We start from the raw sequence: 25,494 nt of genomic DNA, 5'->3' as shown, positions 1-25,494 counted from the left end.
TACAAACAGAAAGAAAGAGCTGATGTACACCTTCAAAGACTCAGTACATCTCTCTGCTCCGTGTTTCCTGTGCTGGGTACATCAGCCTATTAATAAAATAAACATTGTTTTTCAGAAAGGCTGCATATTTTTCACTTTCAGCTACTCAGCATTGATATCCAGATAAAACAAAAATCTACGACCAATTATTATATTTAAATTTATCTTTATGCACATTCTTCTGTGAGGTGTAATATTCTGGAATGGAGGTAATAATTCTATTTTGGATAATGATTTGTTAGTAAAATACATCTTTCTTTGTCATTGATATGGATAAAGACTCCATCTCAAATTGTATGGGAGCCATTTTATGTCAGTCCCATGATGCAAATATGCCCTAGAGCCATCTTTGCTGTGCTTAAATAAGCACTTTATTTCAAGTGCTTTATTGGCAATTACCAATGATTCTGTAGTTACTTGGCAGCAAATGGCAGTGTGATACTGCATTATTTTACATCAGAGCAGGTATGTAGGATATATTATAGTGAATAAACCATCACTTTGCTCTGTTAACAGACGAAAAAAATTCTTAAAGTAAGGTGTAGCTATGCATAACTTCATCATAAAGACTTGTAGATATATTGGGTATGTGAAATACATAATGATAAGTTTGGGGGTTTTTTCTTATGTGATTGTGAGAGGCCTGAGTACATCCTTTTTGTTTAGCTTATGTCAACATCATTACTATGGCTAAGTAATTTTCACAATTTTGAATGATTTTTGACATTATATAATCATTATTGACAAAGGATATTGTCCTATTTCACTGTCTTAGGTTTTTAGAGAAAGATACTGTTTATAAAGATTTTCTTTCAAACTGCGTTAACTTGTAAATATGTTTTTATCATAATCATCAAAAAAACATGACACTAAATAATTCCACAGTATTTGCATTAACTTATTTTCCAATGAACCTTGGAGGCATTCCTCATGCAGAAACCAAAATACAGTGAATTTCAGTGAATGATATAAAAGTGTTGACGAGGTTGACCATGGGTGATTCAAGGCTCAGATAATGGACAGAATAGCCTTTTACAACACTGACTTAGAAGCAACCCATAGCAATGAGAAATGCAGACAGATGTAGTATTTTCTTCTAGAAGGTGTTTTTTTCTTGATATTTAAGAAATCAGGATATAACGCAGTACTTGTGCTCGAGGCACGAGCTCTGCCGTGCCCCAGGTCAGAGAGAGCCCAGCTGCGTTTCTTCTGTGCGTCGCTGAAGCGACTTCGGCATCAGGAAAAGAGCTGCTGGCTGGGCTAGCTCACTGGCTTCTCTGCAGAGGGAACACGGCAGGAGCCGATGGGATCGGCTCACATTAGCTCAGAGACAAAGAAGAGAGAGGCTGTTCTGGTCTGACTCCTAACAGGTTTGTTACTAGAAGTTTCACAACCCGAACAAGCTCGGAAGGGATGGAATGCGATGGGATCCTCCCCCGAGGCTTGTCCTCAGTTTTATAGAGCGTTTGAAAACCGTGGTGAAAGGGGAAAACAACCAATGAGTTACAAGCCAGGGGGAGGATACAATTTAACAAGAACCACTGAGGGAAACGGAGAGGCGGGAGTTATAACAGAGAACCAGTGAACAACCGAGGAACCGGGAATTTTCCCGAACCGGGGGAGGCGGCTTGGACTTGGGCACTGCCCAGGGGGTGCGGCTTAGGCTTCTGAGCCGCCCCTCGACCCACCCTCTGAGTCTGCTCTTTGGGAAACTTGATCCAGGGGAGGGGCTGGGATTGATTGGCATCATGCTGCCCCAGCCCCGCAGTGGGATGGGTCACAACAACAAGGAGAAACGAGAGCTTTTTTAAAAAAACCAATTTATATTAGGTGATCATGCCACTGGTCTGAAACACGTCTGCTTAGCATGAGTTAATGAGTAATCACTCAGTCTTAACCTTGAATCTACTGAAGCATTGCTTTAGCTTTACATGAAATTTTATCCTATGTGCCTCAAAGGAGGTGACTGCTTTGTTTTATATATTTTCCTGGATCACAGAAGGCATGCAACTTCAGATGACAGGAGTGCTGGTTTGATTGGTTTTGTATTTATGTTTTCTTACAGGGCTTCTGGTCACAATTTTGGTCAAGTACTCTTACTAAGAACTATATTGTAGGTCTGGTTTTGGCTTTTCTAATAGTACAAATTCAGTATAACAGAACAAATATTCTAAGTGCATTCTATTTTATATCTAAGAACAATTCAATTATTAGAGTACTTCTTCTGTTTAAAAACGTTTAATCTTTGTTTTTGTGGGACAACCTTCCAGATCAGAAGTAATTTTCAAATCCAAATGAAGTTCAAGGGAGCTTTTTTTTTAACTTCAGTGAGCACTCATGTTTTATTTTGAAGGAGGTAGATACATAAACATCCACTTGTTAGAAACCACCACCTACCTGCATGTTCAAATGTGGGGTGTGAAAAGTGTCAACAGTACTTAAAAGTTCACCATCATTCAAAATCAGATTTTTGCATTACATCTTATTGCTCTTCTGCTCTGCTTGTACTGGTGTGTAAGGTATGGAATCCCCACTCTGTCTTTTCTAGAAATAACACTGAAGAAGTCTGTATTAGAAAACATTTTATTACTTACATTCAGAATTTGTACATCATGTTTGCATTTCTATTTTTTTTCCTTTTAATAGTTATAAAAAAATCTATGAACTGGCATATGAAAAAATAGTTTTATTTAGGGATGGTGCTAGAAAAAGGTGATGGTTTTCTTTTGATTGGTGGAAATTAAACAGTACTTTGTGTTAATTTACCATTTAAAATATTCTCAGCTATCATGGGTAGTAATAATACCTATTTTGTTATGCATATTGACTGGGAATGTATGCAAGAATACAGCTAACCCTACAAAGCAGGTTTGGGTCTGATGCAGAACAGATAGAAGCTAGAGCCAATTGAAAGACTCATAAATAGCCAGAGCTAGATGACATCTCATGCACTCCCACCTCAAAATCCTGTTTTGTTTTGCAGAGGAGTTACTGCTTTACTCACATTTTGAAGGTGAAAACAACACTCTTTACTTCATCTTTTTGCTCTCTGACATTTTCTCTGGAAATCTGAACAGGTGCATTCTGTTACTGTCCTTTTTCACTTCCTAAAAATTCAAGATTTATCAGTGCTTCATCTTTTAACAGACATCTTTATTATGCAGGGGCCAATCACACTTTTTCCTACAAAAGCCAAATGAAAAACTCTGTGCATTGAAATTTCATTCCATAGGTGCTATCATCTACATGCTTTTTACCATTTCCTGAGATGCACAGGCAGAAACCCTCAAATATGTTTTTCCATCACATGCTTCTTTCATCATATAAAGGGTGTAATAAATGCATGTGGTGTTTTACAGACATGGTTTTTGGATGACTAAGTTATATTAGGGAAAAAGGAAAGAAACAACCCATGCTTTTTCTACACATAAAAGCCATACAGATTTATTTGGGCCTCATTCGGGCAGAGTTTGTTTTACACAATGGTTCTTTTCTCATATAAACATTTTGTTGACTGATGAATCTCACAATGCTTAACTTCAAGGGAAGAAAAGAAAAAGGACAGACACAAATTCCATGTTTAATATTCAAATTGTAAAATGTCACGAAAATGGAATAATAATGCTAAGATTGAATAGCAAATAGGTATTATGCTTGAATCAGATTACAACAATAACAACTTCCCCACAGGAACACCTCATAGTGTATCTAGTAATATTTTGAGAGGTAAGAGAAGTATTGAAAAATCTGTTTGGAGAAGAATCTGCAAAGAAACAAAGTTGTAGTTAAACCCAGTCATCCCAGAAGGTAGTGATTGTTTCATCTGCAGCTATTGACTGAGAAAGGATCTAGCTAAATAAAACTTGAATGGAGTTCAAATCCATTTATTCCCCTTTGAAGTCAGTTGGGCTGTATGTGAAAGTTTATGTATAGGAAGTGTATGCATAGTCTATGCATACTTATGCATAGGCAGATAATAGTTTAAGACTTCCGTGAAAATAAGTAAAAGAGATGTCTTTAAAGACTTTAGCAAAACACATAAACTCCAGAGTTGTTTTGTACACAAAGAAGAATATTATTGTCTTGAAGACTGAAAGTGGTCTTCAGGGGACTATAATGCTTAGGCTCTGAATCCCAGCATTGTATTGCTTTCTCAAGGAAAAACCTCGAGATTTACACAACTCCACTGCCACTTCTTTTTCTTGTTATCAAGACAAAATGAATAGGTGTGTGGAGTGTGCTGTACGTGTTTTTATGCGTTACAAATAATTTTGTATATAGAAAGTTTGGCTAAACTCTTATGAGTCCATTGGCCTTCAGTAGAACTCATGAACAACCAAACGTGTATCATGAACAACCAAACGTGTATATATATCTGCTTTTTACAAGGAAAAACACAACTCAGTGTTTTGCCTCTGAACTGATGAAACTTCTGTCCTGAAAGGGACAGTAGACTCATTTCTTATATTGATGTGCTCATTGCCCTACAGTGGATATGGTTTGCTCTTGATTTATTAGGCTTCCAGATAAATGTAGCTTAACTAGTGTCTTCTGTGAACATTTTTTCCTGTGCCCTTTTGCTAATTGGGAGGATGCAAATGCCACAGAGATCTTTTTATTTCTTGTCTCATTTGATATATATTTTTGTAAACTCTACTACTGTTTCTACATAGCTATTATAGTCAATTTTTGAGGATTTTAATTCTATTCTAGATACTCAAGAATGAGAATAAGGAGTGTTATGTTATCTCAGTTTGCAGAAAAATAATCTGAAGTGTAAAGCTTTTCTTGTGATGATGCAGAAATGTAAAAGCTGATGCTTGTGAGTCTGTTTACATAGGTATGACTTTGGCAAAGAGGGGTTATGTAGAGCAAACCATTTTGGTACATGGGAGAAGTTTCACAGTTAAGAGTCCAGCATAACTCAACAACAATGAATCTTGTAGTGGATTTATCAGGTTGCTTTTGAGCAATGAAGCAATGCTACCCCATATTCTCTGTCAAGCAAAATGAGAAATTTGCTAGCTAAAACACAGCTAATGCATTAGCAAGTTCATATCCTGTAACTAACAGGCTGTTGCACTTCAGGGCTTCATCTTTCAGGTCTACCTTTTGGGTCTGCAACCCAGGCAGTAGCCTGTTTTGATTGTGCATAGTAAGAAAAAGAGTTCCTCTTAACGTTTGAAAGGAGCACTTTCCTACCAGCCTGAGATAGCTGGTCAAAAAGCTTATGTTCCAAAAGGCTTATGTTTCTCATTGTAAATGAAATGGAAAATAGATGGTATCAACTTAAATCAATGGTGCTGGGAATAAATGGAAAATCTATAATGGGAAATTTGAATATGGAAAATATGACCAAAAAATCAGGAAAAAATCGATTTCTAGGTTCTTCAGAAATTCTTGATGTCAGCATGAAAAGGGAGGGTTTTCAGAAAGATCTAGCACTTCTCATACATCCTTCAGTGGTTGGTCATCTCTTTGAGTGTATTGACAAGCACCAAACAACTTTTCAGTGCCATTGTGCCAGAGCAGAACCATGGCTTTCATGCATATGTTCTGGGTATTCTATGAGGAGTTAGTAAATGGCAGAGTAAAAACATTGCAAATTATACATGTATAAACAATATGATTTACATAAAATCCTTGATAAATTCTAAAGCCTGTTGAAAATTAGTTGAAGGTTGTTTTTGCTGTAGCATTGTAGAACTGTTCTCTAAGAGGTGCAGCAGTGTGTTGTACTCTTTGGGTGTTGTGTACTTTCTGTGTTAGGAAAAAGTGTCCTCTTTAATAATCAAGAGAGGTTTTTTGATCTCCCCATGTTCAATTTCTTACAATGGGTGGAGGAGTACGTGTCAGAATTTGATCAAACCATCTTGGTCTTTAAAGTTGTTTTGTATATATATCAGCAGGTCATCTCATTAACACTTGGACAAAGTACATAGTAAGTTTGTAATTAAACATCCTCTTCCTTCCCATGGAAATCAAATACAATCATAGCTTCTTCCTTCCCTGTATTTATTTATGTTATAATATTGCCACTACCTAAATTATATTAGTTTTGGTACATACTTCAAATGAATATTTTTATCATCGTGTTGCAGACTGGACAAATAAACATCATATGTGTACTTATTTTGTGTAGCACCATGCCATGATACTCAAACAGAGCCAAGTTGCATCAATGGGATACTGAGCTAACACAGCTTTTCTGTTTCTACTAGCCGTATTCAGTCATCAAGAGACGGCAAGTGTATCTGGTATCTGTGTATACTACACTGTCCCATGTAAATGTATGCCTCCCCATTTGTGTAGCAGTTTGCTCAAAGTTGTCGGTTATTAAATAGGAGTAGACTTTCTTTTATGATCTCTTACCAGCATAAATGTCAGCATAAGACAGGCTGAAAGTTGAGTGGGCTGGACATAGCTGTTAACTTCGATGATAGGTGGTTAGAGAAGTTAGATTCCCCTGCACAGTCCTCAAGGTGCTGTTACCATCTGATTTCTGCGCTGAAGAAATGGCAACTGCATCTTCAGGGATGGCTCCCAGTTGGTCCCAAGCATGAGCACCATGTTAGCATACCTGTGTGATTATCTATTTTCCAGGAACTGGAAACAGTTGGAGAGGAGAACTTACCTTGCTGTCACGTGTTGCTTTTTCAGAGCCATGGCTATCACTGGTCATGAAACGAAAATTAATGAAAATTAGTGTCTCTGGCTTGAAAAAACTTTCAGTTAGACATCTCTGTGAGGAAAATGTTGACGTTGTACAATTCTTCCACTTTGATTTGCAAAGCCACATTGATTTAGTACTAAAAATGCTTTTCTTTCTTTCCTCTTTTTCTTTCTTTCTTTCCTTATTTCCTTCTTTCCTCCTTTTCTTCTTTCTTTTTCTTTCTTTCTTTTCTTTCTTTCTTTCTTTCTTTCTTTCTTTCTTTCTTTCTTTCTTTTTTTCTTTCTTTTTCTTTTTTCTTTCTTTTTCTTTTTCTTTCTTTTCTTTCTTTTCTTTCTTTCTTTTTTCTTTCCTTCTTTCTTTGTTTCTTTTCTTTCTTTCTTTCTTTCTTTCTTTCTTTCTTTCTTTCTTTCTTTCTTTCTTTCTTTCTTTCTTTCTTTCTTTTTCTTTCTTCCTTTCCTTCCTTTCCTTCCTTGCTTTCCTTGCTTTCCTTGCTTTCTTGCTTCTTCCTGCCTTCCTTCCTCTCTTGCTGCTAACCAAATATGTAACCTAATATGTTTTAGTAATTCCAGAACAACTTTTGGATTAATCTACTTTTTGGCTATGTTTTGTTTGGAATCAGTGGCTCACATTTTAACTTTCACTGGCAGAAAGAGGTCACACATTAAACCTTTACAGGCACAGCTGAATCAATTGGATTTTTCAGTTTCAATTATCTGTATGTTTTTAGTTTTATTTTATACAAATAGATGGCATACTTCCTCTACTCTAATACAACTTTTAAAATCTGTATTAACTGAACAGCTTCTTATGACCTAACTCCTGGGGAGGTTTTTAAACTGGGTACTCAGAATAGCAGAAATTTTGCTGCTTTTTCAAGATGCAGTGGTCCCCAAGTAATTTCTTTTTTAAAAGATATTTTCCTCATTGTAAATTTTGGTAGTTCTGCCCTTTTCATTTTTGCCTGATTTACTTATATTTCTATAAAGTACATAAGATAACTGTAGCTTTGCTAAAAGATGATTTATAATTCATTAGCTTTCCCAGTTCACACTTCTAAAAGACTATGTCATCAGAAGCATTCCTAAGTTTGCCCATTTTACTAGTAATAGAGAAAAATTTCTTAAACTAGTAACAATTTCCACACTGGCCGGAATAAATGAAATGTGACCCCTGTATAAACTTTTGCAATCTGGAGTTGTTTTCCAGCCTTGGCCTGTTATATATTCCCCGTCATATGCTCTTAGGAAAAAAATCCAGATCAGTTTACTTCCTATTATATAATCTAAGTAGTTGTCACTGAGGCTTAAGCATTAGTAACTATTTCCACCCATGGGAGTCATGTGTTGCACGAGAATAGAAGAAAAATATTTTCCCAGTATGTGTGAGATGATTCTTTCAGGCCAGGATTTAGACAAGTGGTGGGACATATACAAAAAACCCACTGGGCCATAATGCTGGAGCAGAGAAGACAGCCAAGGGTTGGATTCTAAGTGCAAGAGTCCAGAGTAACTTTCATAAAATTTACAGGAATTAATGTCAGCAGAATTTCAATTGGAATCTATTGAATCTTCCTAATGTCAAATATTCAGCTCACAGATGAATGTGAATATTATCTTCAGCAATAAATGAATTAAATATTTCCACCTCCAAATTACATGTTTATGTAAAAAGATGCAAATTTAGATTTTGAAAATATTAGGTGCAGCCTAAGTATAGGTTAGCTTTTCCCATAACTGATATTTTTTCCTGCAACTTAGTATTGAGAGAATGGTATTAAAATGAGTATCTGTTATTATTGATAATGGAAAATCTGCTGCTTTAGAAAGATTTTGCTGTTTATTTATCAAAAAAATGTGCAACAGCTGTGCAGACAACTCCATTAACACTGACTTGAAACCTTAGTTCTTCCATTTATAAAATATTACAAATGCATGAATATATAACCTTGCTTCCAAACATCAGAACTCTTCAAAATATATATCAAGCATACCATTCCAAATTTACATGACTTCTGTTATTCTGGGAAGTCTTCTTTTTAAAACATTTATTCAGTGTGAGTTTTGGGGAAGATGAGTGTGCTGATGTAGTTGAAAGGCTAATATTACCAAAAAAATGTTCAATACTGGTGTAAAAAGAGTTAAAATACCAAGGATCTGTAAGTTTTAAAGCTGGTAACTACCATACTTAAATATGAGAGAGTAGTGCTAGAATTTGAGAGATGGTACAAGTGGTTAGAAATTAATTAATAAGTTTATCAATACTGTTGCAGTGTAGGGAGCTAAGACTTTGACTTATAAAGGAAAGTTTAGCTAAGCTTATTAAAACTAGTTCTTTAATGGCAGAAGAAAGTTCTGGGTTGCATTTTGTTGAAAGGTTGATTAGTTTGGTGGTTTGTTTTTTTTTCAGGTCTGCAGAATTTTTTATCAACTTCAATCAACTTATTGTTATATCTGATTAATTCTTCAGACTGGATCACTGGCATTTTAAATTTAGCCATCAACAGTTCATTTCAGTGTGCTTCAATTTGAGTGGAGTGACAACCTCTTTAGGTTAGATATTCTATTGACTGTGTTTTCCCAGTAATTAAAACAGAACTGTAATCACTTCAGTTGGAATTCATTCCACTTAACTCTAGTCGTCTAGGTATTGAGTTATCCAGAGTAAGCCAGTCATATAGGTTTCCCTTAAAATCAATGAAAAAAGGTAATAAAAGAAGACATGATGAATGGAAGTCCAACTCGTGACTGTGACTGTGAATACAGATAATGGTTTCCCAGGAGAATGTGGCAGCACAACAAAAGAAGTTTAAAATAAAAAACAACTGAAAAACCAAACCCACCAACAAAAATCAAATTAATTATAAATACTGCATTAATATTAGTTTTGACAAATTACATTAGTCATCTCACTACTGACTCAGCAATGCTGCAGATCTGATTTCAGTGATGTAACAATTCCAATATATTTAGAATATAATTCTCTCAGATGGGGGTTCCAGTACTGCAAAAAACTCACTTTAGTTACTGACTTAGTAATAGCTTTGGCCTTAGTGCAAATGGAATTTTAATTACACTAACAGCATAATTTATATGTTTTTGCTTTTTATAGGGCTGTATCTTATAAGACTCACTTCTGTGTTAGTAACTGTATTTTGAGTCCTCTAAGAGGAAGAAAGAAATTAGATTATGTGCCTTTATTTCAGTCTTCTTTGTAAAAGTGAACTAGACCTCTACATACACTCTGCACTGGTGTGGCCTCAGCTGGAATATTGTGTGAAGTTTTGATCATCACAATATAAAAAAGACATTAAACTATTAGAGAGCCAAAGGAGGGTAACAAAGATGGTGAAGGGCCTTGAGGGCAAGCTGTGTGAGGAGTGGCCGAGGTCACTTGGTCTGTTCAGCCTGGAGAAGAGGAGACTGAGGAGTGACCTCATTGCAGTTACAACTTCCTTGTGAGGAAGAGGAGGGGCAGGCACTGATCTCTTCTCTGTGGTGCTCAGTGACAGACAGAGGGAAGGGCCTGAAGTTGTTTCAGGAGATGTTTTGGTTGGATATTAGAAAAAACATTCTTCACCCTCATGGTGGTTGGGCACTGGAACAGACTCCCCGGGGAAGTGGTTGCAGCACCAGCCTGACAGAGTTCAAGAAACGTTTGCACAATTCTCTAAGGTGCATGGTGTGACTCTTGGAGTATCCCGTGCAGGGGTAAGAGTTGGACTCAGTGATCCTTGTGGGTCCCTTCCAACTCAGCATATTCTGTGATTCTGTGAATATTCCCACAGCCCTCAGGAACTCACATCTGTAATCATCCTTGTATAGCTCAGCAAACAGTTTTTGATTTAACATCCAATTATCTGCCCAGTTGATGCTGTCCCTAAGAATCAGTCCATTAAAATGCTAGACCCTAAGAAAAAAGAGTTATGGGGATTGTTCATTTAATTTTATCTTACATCATGAGCCTCTCACTCTTCTCTGCTTCCCTCCATGAAGCCTGCCTCTGCCAACCTCCTAGACAATTGGAACAGTGATATGAATATGTCTGCCCTGGATGTGTGAGGGGCTCTTACTTTCCCACACTGCTTCAAACACTTGTTTTGTTACTGCTGCAGTGGGATGACAAGTACACTGCACTGCACTGATTCTTAACTGTAAATAACTCCATATTTGTTTCATAAATATGAATATTTAGAACTAGTTCCGTCATCTTTTCTTCAAGAAAAAAAAAAAGGTTTTTTTGTCAATAAGCTGGAGCTTTAGACTTAAAATACCTGTAGATATATTTTTTATAATGTTGGATATTGTGCTGTTAAAGAATGAAGTGAAATAGGCTTTAAGTAAGAATGGTGATTTTTGGGATTATTTTTGTTTAGACTTTTAGCAAGAGTAGCAAATCCTAATATAAGCCCCGTAAATGCAATTTAATATATTATATGTAAGTTATTGTCATACAGTGGTCTGGAAAGCATTTACAGACATGACCCTTAGATCCAAGCCTGTTGAAGATACTTTACAAAACCCAGCATCTTTCTAAAATGCTAACTAGCCTGGGCATTTTTAGTTGTTTTTGTCTCACACAGGGTGTATTTGTCCTGAAGATTAGACCCTAGTGGAAAAAAGGAAGTGAAATCAGACTGTGAGTGCATCTTTCATCTACCTGGGTTTTATTTATCACACAACCCTTAGTCTCTGAATATAGACAAAAAGGAAACTATTTTCCCCTTTCAGAACAATTAGCCTGTTCTTTAAGGCTAGGTACCAGACCTCCTTAGGATCTACACTGCCTCCAGATTTGAGTAGTTAGAGCTAAAAGCAGAGAACAGACTCTCTTGTTACCTTACAATCAAGAGTCTTTACGCATCCTCCCTTTCTCCAAAAGAAAAAAAGTCACAAGTAGGAGCAAAGCCTTCTCACAAAACTAACAAGATACGTTTTTCTTCAAAGTCTGAAAGTTGTTCCCAGAATCATGACAATAGCTTATAAAATGTTGGTGAGGCCATGCCATTTGATGAGATGGTACCTGCTGTTCTGCCATCCTGCTTAGAACTCATTAAAATAGCGGTTCATGAAAATTGAAAAACTTGCAGCATTTAAGCAAGGACCTTTTATAAGACTATAATTCTTATTTAACTCATTATTTTCTAATGCGTTTATTTCAAATACAGCAGTGTAATTAACATGTGTTAAGGCTAAGTTGGAGCAGCAGACTATTCAAACCTATAAAACAAACATTGTACCCCACCTGAGCTCCTAGTTGTAGTATTAAGAGGTACAAATAATCTGCATTTGCTACTTAATGAGTTTCTAAAAAACACAGTTAAAAATCTCAGTCATAACTCACATCTTATTTGGACATTAGTCCATATGCCAGCTCTGATCTGGGACAAGACTTAGGGTTACTCAGTCTGTTATCACATTTGTTTCTCATGTCTAAAAGTCATTTCTCAGTCACCTCACAGGGGTGTTATAACTGTGCTCAAGTTTGCAAAGCTTTTTGCAGTTCCTGGCTTACTGAGTGGAACTGGAGGGCAGTACACAAATGCCAACTATTCCTACTATCCTACAGCAACTGGGGACAGATTTTTCACATGCCAGTTCTGTTACTCTGGGACAAGTGGCTGCTGAATCAACTGATGATGGGGCACATTGAGGACAAGGCAGGCAAAATGCAAGCAGAAAAACAAAGTTACTCTAATGTTGCAGAAAAACAAAACTAAAACTCACAGTAAAATGAGAGTCTCAGTAAAAAAGAGAACAATATAAACCCTTCTCAGAAGGGTCTTTGACAAGCTGTTGTGTTGATAGCTGATTCAGGCAGCTGGCAATGGCAGAATATTAATGAGGTATTGGTAGGTGCATGAGCAGTTTGAACAGGTTGATTATACCTGACTGAAGTCTGCAATGCATAATATCAAGATACATTATTTGTTTGTAGCATTTGCTCTTAGTTTAACCTTATTGCTTGCTTGCTGCTTTTTTCCTTTTTTCTTTCTCCTTTTTTTCCTTCCTTTCACTCCTTTCCTTTCTCCCTTCCTTCCTCCTTCCTTCCTTCCTTTTTTCTCTTTCTTTCTTTTGTTCACTAGTTCTCATATGCCTAATTAAGTTCAAATGTGCTGAAAACTGCAATAAAAATGTTGTGTATCAGATGTTATAAAAGTGCCCCTGTCTTGTTTCTCCCCTATTTGTTAGCAGACACATGCAGCTCTTATTACAGTAAGCTGCATTCTTGTTCACTGCTTACATAAATGGGATTTATACATGGGAACTAGAGGGAGCTTAGAAAATCCTTGTGCACATCTGACTCAGGGTATGTAAGGGCTGAGCAATCTCTGTATATTTGACAGCAAGAGGTGAGACTGATGGCTTCACTCAGGACCCACTCCAGTCACTATTCCCCTGCTGCTTCCCTGGGAGAGGGAAGGCCGCTGCTTGCCTTGAAAGGCATAGGTACAAGCAATGCTGCCTTGCTAGTTTTAGGCACATGATGGAATTCATGTGACTGACTAAAAACACTGGTGGTGACCTTTATTTACTCAAGTGCTGTTTCTTTTTTTCTTATCTTGGTCTGGTACTGTGTCCTTCACGTGAACATCATCACACATATTTATTTTTATGATTTCTACCATATTTTTTTTTATTCTTCACAGCCCATAATAACCTCTAAAAGTTCTGAAAAGGCATTTTGCTTGTCATTGCTTCATTCCTTCATCTTTTGCTTCTTCCTTTATCAACATTTGTATCTACTCATGTAAAATCCTGGGGTTTTTTTGGTTGCTAGTGGATTTTACACTTGTCTTAATACTACCTATACTACCCAAATCTTACTAGTTAGGCTTAGGTTAGAGCTGGGTTTATTAATGGGTTAGACTTCTTTAGGGGATTCAGTTCCAAGGATATTAAGTGCAGATTTTACAGGAGAATACTGCTTTAGCTCCATAGCATATATGGAATGTTTGAGATGTTGGATTTAATGTTTGTGAGAAAATTAATACTTATTTTCATCTTGGTACAAACTTATATTTATCATTTTTTTCCTCTTCACCTTTTATTAACTGAAGCTAATATTTGCCATGATGATCATAAAGGAATATCAGGGAAACTATTCTTAGCTCTACTTCATGGGATAAACAGGAGGTGTGAGATACAATGATCCAGTCCCTTTGTGACAGCGTAATGCCCAGTGTAGGTTGGCAGACAGGACCATGCAGTGGCCTTTGCACCAGTTTGCCTCTAGGCTAAGGCACAGGAGCAGCCTATGTCCCTTTGCTTCTCTCCTTAATGCTCCTGTAATTTACTGTGAAGCTTTTGAAGGGAGGAAAGCACTGAACTGTCAGAGCCTGTTCTTCTACCCTAAAGGGATGGATATAGCGGGATCTCTCCAAACCATTCATTAGTGACATTCAGGAACCTTCAACATTCTTTTGACTAATGTGGTGGCTGTGATTTTTCGAAGTGCTTTTGTATTATTTTTAGGAAAAGGAGTGCTTCCTCAGCAAATTGATAAACCCCTTCCATTTTTATGAAGAGCAATATGTTGATGTTGTTTGCCATTACGAAAATTTGTAATAGCGATAGAAGTGTTGTCATGTGAATATTAAGTATGAAAACAAATATGCTCAAGCCCTTGAAGTGTAAGAAAACAATAGTTAACCTTTTGTTCATGAAACAACCAAAAGTATTCTCAGATGAGCGGAAAAACAGCTTTTCTGGGATAGATAGCAAACTTTGTTGTTTACTTCCACTTAACTCACAGAAACAGAATTCTGCTTTTTATGGCAAATTTGAGGGTTTGTGCTCTTGAACATGCAATTGATCATTTTTATTTGTGCTCCGTGTGATCGTGGGCTTTCTGAGATACTCTTTTCTTCTAATGGATCCTGATTATCAAAAACAAAGTAGCATTTAACACTTTTGACAAAGTTAAGTCTCAGCGACCAGAATTGTTTCTGTTTGTCCAACTTGTTCTAGTGGCAGGCCCAGGTTTTCCTCTCTGTTTTCTCTGTAAACTAATATTAAACTGAGACTAGAATAAGCAGAAACAAAGTACATAACAGAAGTTCTTTCTGGACATGCATGTAAAAAGATTTGTATGCTCTGTGTACAGAGCAATAGATGCCTAATTCTGCCTGCAGGAAATCTCTGTTATATGTGCAGAAGCCAAACTACCTGGGTTTTTAAAATTTTGCCTAAAAGCCAGATGTTTTAGTCATTGATTTAGCTTTCCCTAGAGGTGTGGCAGCTACATGAGATTGTAGCTGATGTCTACAGTCAGCTTCAGTGAAGTGGAGAATCATAAGTACACTGGGTTTCTATTACAGGGCTAACCTAGTGATAGGTTATGTTAAAAACAACATTTTTCTTGTTTTGTGGAATATATTGCATGCAGTGATACACAGCATTTACCCTGAAAGTACTCCAGGCAGTATCCCAAGAGATAAGTATAAGCTGACACAGTTGGTTTTTTTGTTTTTTTTAAGGTAATCATCTCACTCCCACTGCTAATGCAGTTTACTGTGAGAAATTGGAATATGCTGTAAGTGGCACAGAAGAAATCATGTAGAGACTTGCTGGTAATCATAAGCATAACAGTAACCTACTCACTGTTATCATCCACAGTTTTCAATACTAGTATGGCAGGAGACCAATAGAGTAATAAGTTGCCTAAATGCCCAAGAAAGAAACAGGGAGGAAAGGAGAATTTGCAGTTCATACTGTCTGTGTAGGCTGGATTACACAGAAAAAACCACAGCAGACTCCAGTTCAGCATTTAATAATAAAGGGATTTGATAGTGGAAAAAAATCTCAGAAATAAAATAATGCATTTTCACATCTACATATTTTCTAAAAAGGCAATGCAGAATGTAAAAAACTTAGAGTTTTAGATATGAGGATGATATTAGCAATACAAAATTTATTTCAGGCCTTTTATGTGAATTTCCTATGATTTCTTGAGCTGCCTGAATGTGTTGGCTACACCTCTCAGAACCTCTGTAAGGTATCATTCTGGTGGCAGCTCTTATGGCCAGTTCTAAATTAGAGAAGAGCTGTGGAAAGCTTGTGAGGTTTATTACTGAAAGGCTTCCTGATGTCTTCTGCCGTGGAAAGAGCAAAATTAGTACCATCAAGCTCCACCTTGTTCCTGCAAGTACTATCATCATTAAAATACCAAAATCTTAAGAGTACAACATGGAATTTTAATATTGTGTATTTATTTTATGGGTACACAGGGAATTTTAGCTTAGAAATCTCTCCTTAGAACATGCTTTTCAGATATTTGCAATTTGTTCCTTTCTGTTGTTGCTGATGATTTTGCTGTGGTACCAATAAATCTCACTAACACTTATTTATAGCATTTAGTTATAATTTAGGTGTAACTTTTTTCCATTGTTTTTTCTCCACACTGTAGATGGTAGAGCTACGTAAATCAACCCACACAAACTAGTCACTTTGCAATAAGTGACTAATTGCAAATACAGCTTCAGTGACTGAGATCAGTGATTTGTAACAGTTGCCACATATTGACTAGGCTCTTGGAAATATTCTTGCCACAAGTTTTTTTGCAGAACAGCTTTTGCTTCTAGAAACAGCTACTCTCATTCTGTGGTCCCATGAAAGCTGGAAATTGGTCTTTGCTCTGAGGATTCTTTATGATCCCTGCAGATGACTTTTGAATACTGTAGTTTGATATGGAGAAAAAGGGGAAAAAAATTAACATCCTTTTTCTTTCCTTGTTTTTCAGTCTAGTTGGAGAAGAGACAGAGACCAAAAAATGCCACCTGCAGCAGGAGCGCCAGATTACCCACCTCCTGATGGAGGCTGGGGATGGGTTGTGGTCTTTGGGGCTTTTATCTCCATTGGATTTTCCTATGCCTTCCCCAAAGCCATCACAGTATTCTTCAAAGAAATACAAGAGATCTTCCACACATCATATAGTGAGATAGCTTGGATATCATCGATAATGTTGGCTGTCATGTATGCAGGAGGTAAGACATTTGTGAAATTAGCAAATAACATTGGTTGGTTGGTTTTTTTCATATGATCCTAAAGCAATTTTCCCCTTATGGCCTTTTCTTTGTTCCTCTACCTAAGATTTAGGTAATTTAGGTAAAAAAAGATTTTGCAATCTTTCCCTAAAGTCACAATTTTTGAGAGTACAATTTTCCAACAAATCAGTGCCCAAATAATTTCTTCTGGGTCTAGGGGTAAATTTAGTCAGTTTCCACTGCCTTGGTGAGATCTCTCAGCAAATCCAATGATGAAGCTTAATCACAGAAAATTTTTATGGCAATGAGAGTTCATTAGCGAGACACAGGTATTCCTCTGTAGACGGGGGGTTTATATCCTGTCCTTATTTGTCCTAAATTCATATTTTCCATTTAGGTCAAGAGTGATGTTTCAAACATGCCATCTGTATGACAGCTGAGATGCAGACAATCTTATTCTTGGGACTGAACAGTGAACATATATTCTCTGATACCTTTTCTCTTGTAAGCAAGCAAGTAAAGAACAAGACAGATGAAAAAGGATTTTAAAGTATAAAACTGTGTTTAAGAACTAAGTGTCAAATCTGCTTTGACAGGCTTTGTGTCTATCAACCCCAAAGGACTAACTTGTTAAATTCTGCATGGTTTCTTCTTTTTTCAGAATTTTTTTCTTTTTTAACTATTGGTGAGAGCTAGATGCTGCTTAGGCAAAACACTTAGACAGTTCAGAGGTGTGAATTACATTAATTCAGGCAACACATCTGGTATTTCCCTTTCTTTTAGTATTAAGAGGTGACCACCTGGAACATCTGACTATTTGCACTGATGGAGCAATTAAATGCATAGATTTATAAACATGTGTGTGTTTATGAATATGTACATGTGTGTGAGTGTATATATATAGAGACTGAAAACATTGTGCCGATAGTGTACTGATACTGAAACTCTTTAGTCACTGAAGAGTATCACTCCAGAATTTTTCAGAAGTGGCATCTGTGCAATAGTAAAGTACAGTGTTATCAGGTCCAACAAATGATCTATTGAAGGATGCATGAAGTCTCATTTTTAGCATGGTAGTTTTTTTATCTCTTATTTCAGTCTCCGTGAATTTTGACACATGAATGGCCATAGCTTATTTAGCAGTCAGGGAAGTGAGGAGCTTGTCTACAAAGAAAATCAGGCTACCTGGATTGCTCTCTCCAACTACCTCTTTTTCCCCTCTGAGTATAATAAGGAAGCTGGAGCCATCATAGCATTAGCTTTAGCACCTCAGGTAAATATTTTTCAGCTGATGGGAGGGAAAAATGGGGTTTTTTTCCAGTACTGGGAGTTACAGAGACCTTATGAAGACATCTTGACAAATGGTATCAATATCAACAGAAGCATACTGTTCAGACATTTTGATACTTTTTTAATCCATGTACAAATAGAAAATCATAAGTTATTCATATGTCAGTGGAGAAGTATAAAGGATTTCATAGGACCAGCGACAGTAGTCAAGTGATTCGCCAAAATTCACCAGGTGAAGAAATAACTTGATGCAATCAAGAGTGAAGTGAAAGAGGATGTGTCTCATCATGTTCAGGTCCCCTCTAAAGTAGTGCTTCCTTAAAGGTGCATCAGCACCTGCACTGTGGAGTGTACCTGAGTAACTGTGGAGGTCTCTGAACGAGTGTTGAACCCATCTGGAGCATGGGAAGAACACAGGTGCTGAAAAGCTGGATTTTTTCTGCTTTCCATATGTTGTGACTTGCTGACACTGGGCTCCTTTAACAATGTGAAGAAGGTTTGCTCTGTAGTGCGGGTGCTGTTATGTTGTATTCTCTGCACAGCATTTAATTTATGCCATTTCTATCAGGTCAAAGTTCCCCCAGGTTTTATTAATGGTACACATGAAAATCTCAGGACATTTAGCTGTGGTCATTTTTATCTGCAAGGTTCAACATGCACAACTTTTCATGTTAAATACAAAAGATTCCATATTTCTTCCCTTTCTCTAATACTTCTTTGACTGTTCTGATTACCAGATACTAAGTCCACTTGTATATTGACATTAAAAGCTACAAAATTGTTTGCAATTCATTCTGCCAACACCTACCCCATTTACTACAAAGATTATCAGCACAGGAACAGTGGCCAAAGTTGTTTGGATATCTTGTTACAGACTCATAGTCTTAAAATGCTGAGAATGACGACCCTGCCTGATATAAACACTCTTTGAAGCCAAAGCTTCTCTAGGACCACTTCCTAAAAAATAGGCCATTTAGACAATCACTGGCAGAATATGAAATAGCAATCTGGAAAAACATTTCTGAAGGAAATCGCTTCGTTGTTTTTACTGTCTGACGGTGGTTTGATTCTTCCTTCATATTTGATGTACTGTCATGTGAAATACACGTTCAGCCTGCAAGTACAAGGTGTATTGTTTACTATGAAGTGTGATACATATATCTGCAATAAATGATGTTCATCATACTACTAATCACGGTAACCTGAAAACATCTAAGATCTGTCATCCTCATTACAGCTTAGCATTCGACCTATTAATCATCACAGTGGGGTCAGTGAATAAGTTAGAATCTGCCCAGACACTTTTTGCTTTGGAGGCTGCAGCCTCTTGCAGTAATTAGCTGGCATCTGTGTTTCTGCAACAAGGTATTAACTTACCTTTCAATGCCTGAGAAAAAAGCTCCAGTAAGGAGCTAAAAGAATGTTAATTATATTTATCACTTACTTCATACTTAGAATAAATGGCATTAAATTATAGCAGACCATCTGGCAATCCATATGGTCTCCTGCAGTCCTGGTTAATTCCAGCAAATAGGTCAAGCACAGCATTCACCACGTTAAGAAACACCAGGCAGAGGTGACAAATCTGATAAATCAAATCAATATGAAACTCCTTTCTCTCTCAATCTGGCACAACGTGCAGTTTCATACTGGTTTTTGTTGTGTTTTAGGGGGTTAGTTTGTTTGTTTTGTTAAGCTCTCTCTTCCTTCTTCCCCTACCCCCCAACCTTTTGATGTTTGTTAGAGTTTACTAAGAAGGCATCCCAAAAAGCAAGATCCAGTGATGTGATTAAGGCTATAAGTATTGCACAGTCTCTACTGTTCAGGCCATGCTTGATAAAAGCATCCTCTGGAGAAGGGCAGTAGTTCAGTCTCCATGGTAACTCATTCTTCTGCCTCTCTTGAGCAGAGACTGTCAATTGCATTAAATTAAGGGTGATGGTTTTGTGCTAGATTCCTACACCCAAGGGGCTGAGATTGGGACCATCAGACTTTTGTTACTGGAGGACAGAATCTGGGATAAAATTGAATTAGTTGAGTTATCCTGACAGCGCAATCTGTGTTCCTGTACATGTGTGAACAGATATGTATATAAAGTGCATATGCATGTATGTATTCTTATGTATACAAACTATATATGTATCCATACACCTGCAGAGTCATATTTCTGCTCCAACACACAGAGACATTAAGGAATTAAAGAAAAAGATCAAATACATTTGACCTCAAGTTCTCTTAGTTCATTCTTCACTTTTTCCAAACTTCACCTCTTGCTTTGTGCAACGTTATCAGCCAAAGGTGATTAGGGAACTTCTTATCAGACCTCAATCTGTTTCCAGTAAAAATGTTTCCATTGCTTTCAGTGTGGGTTTGATAGGAGCCATAGTGGCAGCTATGAAAGCCATGTGACAGGTCCGGTGATTTCAGACAGAGCTGACCTTGAGTATTAGATTTCCTCAGGGAAAAAGTAGATTGTTTACTCACTGGTCCTTAACTCATTTTCTGTCATTTTTCCAAGGACAGTTTCAGTTCGGGGTTTTTGTTTCTTTTGTTTGTCTGTTTTTTCTCAAAAAGAACTTCTTGGGTATAACATTGGGTTATAAAGATTACCTTGAGAGCTGATAAATCCTTCAAGCCATACCCAGGATTGAAATGTGGGACAGTCTTGCTGGTCTGGAGTTCAGAAAACATAAATTTAAATTCTGGATATTTCTAAGTAAATAATTTAAAAGTCATCTTTAGACTGCTTTTGAAGAAAGATGCTATATAAATGCATGGAGTGGCCAATATAATTTTTCAAAACACGCTTATACTTTAAAAATGCAGCATTTAATATCTTCCTTTCTCTTCTGTACTGGTTAAGTTAGTCAAGGTTGAAGTTAAGTATTTCCAAACAGTAGCAAACCCTTAAAGGATTTTTCATGTGACAGCACAAAAGTAATCTATAGACAAGTCCTCATTTTGACTTTGTCTAATATTAATTTGGAAAATAATGTGTCATACGGTATGTTCAAAATATTTGTGATTTTATCTCAGTGGGTGTTTTGGTGATATTGCTGTGAAGATGAAATGGCGTGCACAGTGGAGATGACAGTTGTGAAATCCATGTAACACAAACAACAGATGGTTATGGATTTTTACTTTTGGGCAGGACCTGGTTTCCTACACTTTTCTTCCTCCCTGAAAACATTTTCTAATTTTGGTTTTCCACATACTGGCACAAGGAATTCAGTGGCTATCCATATGGAGATTGAGAAGCTTTCTTGAATTGACCTATCTCCTTTGTTGTCAGGGGCAAGTGTTTTTCTCCATCAAAATATGCAAGTGTTGAATTTTAATAACCTCATTTAGAGTGTCCTTGAAAACAGAACTTACCAACTTTCTGAGTACCTCATGGGCATAAGGGAATACTTCACTTTTAGCCTAAGATACATGTAAAACATCTATGTCAAGTTAATTTGAGACTCATAGAGAAAGAAAAAGGATTCATAATGAGGTTTCACAAGAACAGAGCATTTTGAATCTTACTAGCAAATGGAGGTAAGAGTAACTAGTAAACTAGTTCAGTTCTTAAAAAACAAGACCGGAATGCTAAAGCCTGTGAAAGGTAATAGAGCCAGGTCTTACATTTCTTGGAAGGCTTTGAGTTTTAGTAAAACTGGACTTTGTGGAGTAGTCTTCTGCAGTAGCAATGAATGTTTTAAACAGAGACCATCCTAGATATTTAGAAAACACTCTTTAAAATGGTCATGGGAAGAAAGGTGGGGAAAAAAAAGCATATCTGTTGTAGATGGTATTATACATTTTCTTTTCAAACAGGTTTGTCATCCTAGTACAGGAACAAGCTGGTTTTTCACTCTGCAATTTGTTACATTTGGCTGAACAGAAAAGATCTAATTGCTAAATATTCAGTGCCTTTTGGGGATCTGATTTTGTCAAGTTTTTATGAAACAAAAGTTTCGCTGGGATCTACTGAGATATACTCAGGAAGCCAGTCTCAAAATTAAGGACATGCTTCCACTGAGAGAAATAAGGAGTTTTTTGTCTTTTATTGTATGCTTGTGTTAATTTTGAGTAATTGTCAGAAAGACATTACATGATACAGAGTTCCCACTGTGCCTCTACGAACCTCTTTTAGTGTTCCAGCCATAAGGTTTTAGTAATGGTTTGATACATATGATCCCCTGGGGACATGGTTTAGTGGTGAACATGGCAGTGCTGGGTTAATGGTTGTACTTGATGATATTAAAGGTCTTTTCCAAACTTAAAAATTCCATGATTCTGTAGAAATATTTGTGGTAACTTAAGTTTAATTAACTTGAGCCTTTTTCTGAAACAGGTCTCATTTACATACAAGTAGGAAATGTGGATTACATGATGAACATTTATTAATCCCTCCTTCCCTTTGTAAGACTTTATATTTGTCTTGATCTTAATTTGGTTTTATAGACAGGGATTTCTATAACTAAATCAATATTGACAGATTTTTTTATCTGCAAAGATGATTCTTTTTTTGATTCCCACTTAGTTTCAAGTAATAGGTCAAAGTCTAACAATAATAAATAACATGCATCACTTTCTAAGGGGCTAAAACTTCGGGTTTGTTTAAAAAAGGTATCAAGGGACAAACTGAGGCCTTTGATATGTTCATTGAGCTTGTAAAACTTTGACGAAAGAATGCTTATTTTGTGTGTACTGCAAATGTTGGATTAGTTCCCATATAGTTTTTCACTGGGTCATACAATGGTTGTGTTCCTGATGTGTGTTGGGTAATTCAAAGGTAATGAAACAATGGTCTAGCGCAACTGGGAATCATGAGATATTTAAGCAGATACCAGAGAACTTTGGGGAAGGAAAAGTCTGTGTATACCATTGTAGTCACTCAGCACTTCAAATGAAATAATAAACCCAACATTTTACAAAGAACTTATTATAGAATTTTGCTGGTCCATTGTTTTGGAATGTCTAAGAACTATTCCCTTGTTTATTTTGGAGAGTATATTCAAGGAAAACAGAGTTGTACTGATATGTTTAGAAGATATTCTAAGCCAGTATCAAATGGCAACAGCTGAGACGTACCATGATTCATAAAGATATGTAGTTCTGTAGTCATTAGAAGAGGTAAGTGGGCCAGGGACTTAGTGACAGGTTTATGGTGATGCCAGAGGAACGACAGAAATCAAAAACTTAGGTGGTTTAGAATGTATTCTATGATTGTATTAAGCAATCTTTTAATTGATTTATTGGTTCTGAAGATTTTTGCAAAGACCATGTATTTAAATGTATAAACAATATGAAGAGTTTTTGAGGAGTCAGAAGCTTTTAATCTAATAGTGATATTCTATTAAGATTCTGTATGTCAAAGAATACAAACAATGCAGCTTTAGTAGGTTATACATGTTTTATTGGTGTATACAAGCCAAAGAAAAGCCTAGCTTTCTTTTCCACAAATTTTGGCAGGTGTTTTTTCATTGTCAAGAAACAGTTAAGTATTTGCATTGCAGTTCTGCCTGATTATATTTGGGGAAATATCTACTATGACTAGGCATCCAAATGAAAGAATGTGATTAAAATACAGGAACTGTATTATAATAATACAATTAAATACAGGAACTGTGTTATGAACTAAGATGTTGATTTCCTCATATCATCCAAACACTTCCTGCAACATTCTCACTGATGATGGGAACGTGTGCCCTGTTTGGTTTTCTATGTGTAATGCTTTGAAATACCATTAAGAGCTTTAGCTTTTAGAAAACTTTGAAGAAAGCAGTGGTATCCTTACAGGCTTTTATCAATAGTAGCTGCAGATAAGATGAACAGGATTCGTGTGTTTAGTCTTCCTCAGCATAGGCACCTATGTCTGATCCAGTTGTCTAGACAGCTTCTGTTGTCAGTCAATAAAGATGGGAATTTCTAATTCATTCCTTCCTAAGTTAAATGTCCAAAACACATCAAATAAACTGTATTTTAAAGACGTCTTTGTATTTGAGAGCTAAAAGAATCTAGAGGTCAAGTTCAGATGTCCATGTTGCACAAATCTGAGCTGATGCCATCCTACATGGTTGTTGCCCTATACTAATACATTATATTTTGCTACCTCGAGACCTTGAAATCTAAGAACATTCTTATTAGAGATAAACACCCATGGTTAGTGATTTTGAGCTTGTTGTGTTTAAGGTTTGATTTTCTTCTTTTATCTTCTTCTTGTGTGTTGCTTAGGTTGTTGCAATTCTCCCAAGTTCCAGTGACACCGACTCAGTTGCATTAGTTTTGATGCGCTTAAAAATACCTGGTAATTTTAAGACCACCTTTTTAGCTTGTAAATCTTCTCTTATCTTGCAATGACTTTCCTCATACCTGTAATTCACTTTCTTCCATAACCAGCTAAGAAAAAACACTACTAGGAGAATAACTGGCTTGTCTAATAATTGGCCAGGTTTGCATTCTTCTGTAGCTGATTATAAGCTGATAGAAATCTATGGATCTGTTATATTTTCTTATGTTCTGTGAATGATTTAAAAGTTAAATACAGTTCAATCTCTTTGTAACAAGATCCCCAAACACTTACCAGTATCAGCTGGTAAAATTGGCAGCACCAATTTTGTCATTATACAAACCTTGCTTATACTGCTCTCCTATGGAGGAATCCTTTGCTCTTCCTGGAACAGAACTTACTTGACTGAAATTTTTAGTTCTTTTACAAGGATAAGATTCTCTGTCCCACACATATTTCTTCCAGATTTGCAGGATTTCCTAAGAACTCTGCACCAGCTTTCAAGATAAGACTGGCACAAGAGAAGGCAGCAGATGTCCTATTTGGCCTTCCCTAGAAGGTGGAGTTATCTTATGTTCTTGGAAGTAAAATTTCACTCAGAAAAGCTTCTAGAGCAGTTCTGGTCTAAATTGTTTGAATTATTGGCATATAACCAACTGGCAGAATTAATCTCTCCATATTGTGGCATTGCTAACTGTATGTAATAGAGTGTATGAATCTGCTATTACTTGCCTCATCAGAATAGTTGTAATTTTCAGAGCAGCAAGTAAATGAACAAAGTGCAGGAGGTTTTCCTTCTGGATATTTAACTTAAAGACTGTCTTTAGAGGAACTATAAAATCCATAAGAAGCCAAGAATCCATAACTGTTACCATGAAACATTTAATTAAGGAACATAAAGGTTTAAAGATGGTGAGAAGGAACATTTTCACTGATGATGTTACACTCTTATCGGGGACATCTAAAACAACTGACTGGAACTCCATTCCAAGTATGGGCATTGGTGCTTATCCTGCAAGAAATACTTCATTTTAAATACCTTAGCTATTTCATAAAATTCAATTTTTTTTTTACCTACCTAAGTCAACATATAAGTATGTTAATATATTTATGCAAATATGTTCATCCTTAGGTGTTTGCACCATCAAGATTTCTTGACAGTGTACCTTCAATTACTTAAGTGATCACAGAGGCATTCATTAAAATGTCATTTTTCTTTATATTCACCTTAAA

The 25,494-nt window shown here is 36.5% G+C and overlaps 1 protein-coding gene across 2 annotated transcripts in view; it reads left to right on the top strand.

Annotated features, from left to right (window-relative positions):
- SLC16A7 (solute carrier family 16 member 7) overlaps window positions 1-25,494 on the top strand; it is an 86,139-nt gene that overhangs the window by 32,179 nt on the left and 28,466 nt on the right. For both annotated transcript variants that reach the window (XM_042017887.1, XM_042017888.1), the window contains exon 2: window positions 16,451-16,694. In XM_042017887.1, coding sequence (XP_041873821.1) covers window positions 16,481-16,694 — 214 coding nt within the window. In that variant the 5' untranslated portion in view covers window positions 16,451-16,480. The remainder of the gene's footprint in view (window positions 1-16,450; window positions 16,695-25,494) is intronic.

Source organism: Corvus kubaryi, unplaced genomic scaffold (genome assembly GCF_017639235.1).
Source record: "Corvus kubaryi isolate FWS band 111438036 unplaced genomic scaffold, C.kubaryi_AGA036_p1.0 137, whole genome shotgun sequence".
NCBI classification, from domain to species: Eukaryota; Metazoa; Chordata; class Aves; order Passeriformes; family Corvidae; genus Corvus; species Corvus kubaryi.
The sequence above is the reverse complement of the archived record's forward strand: the minus strand, read 5'-3'. Positions and strand labels throughout refer to the sequence as shown.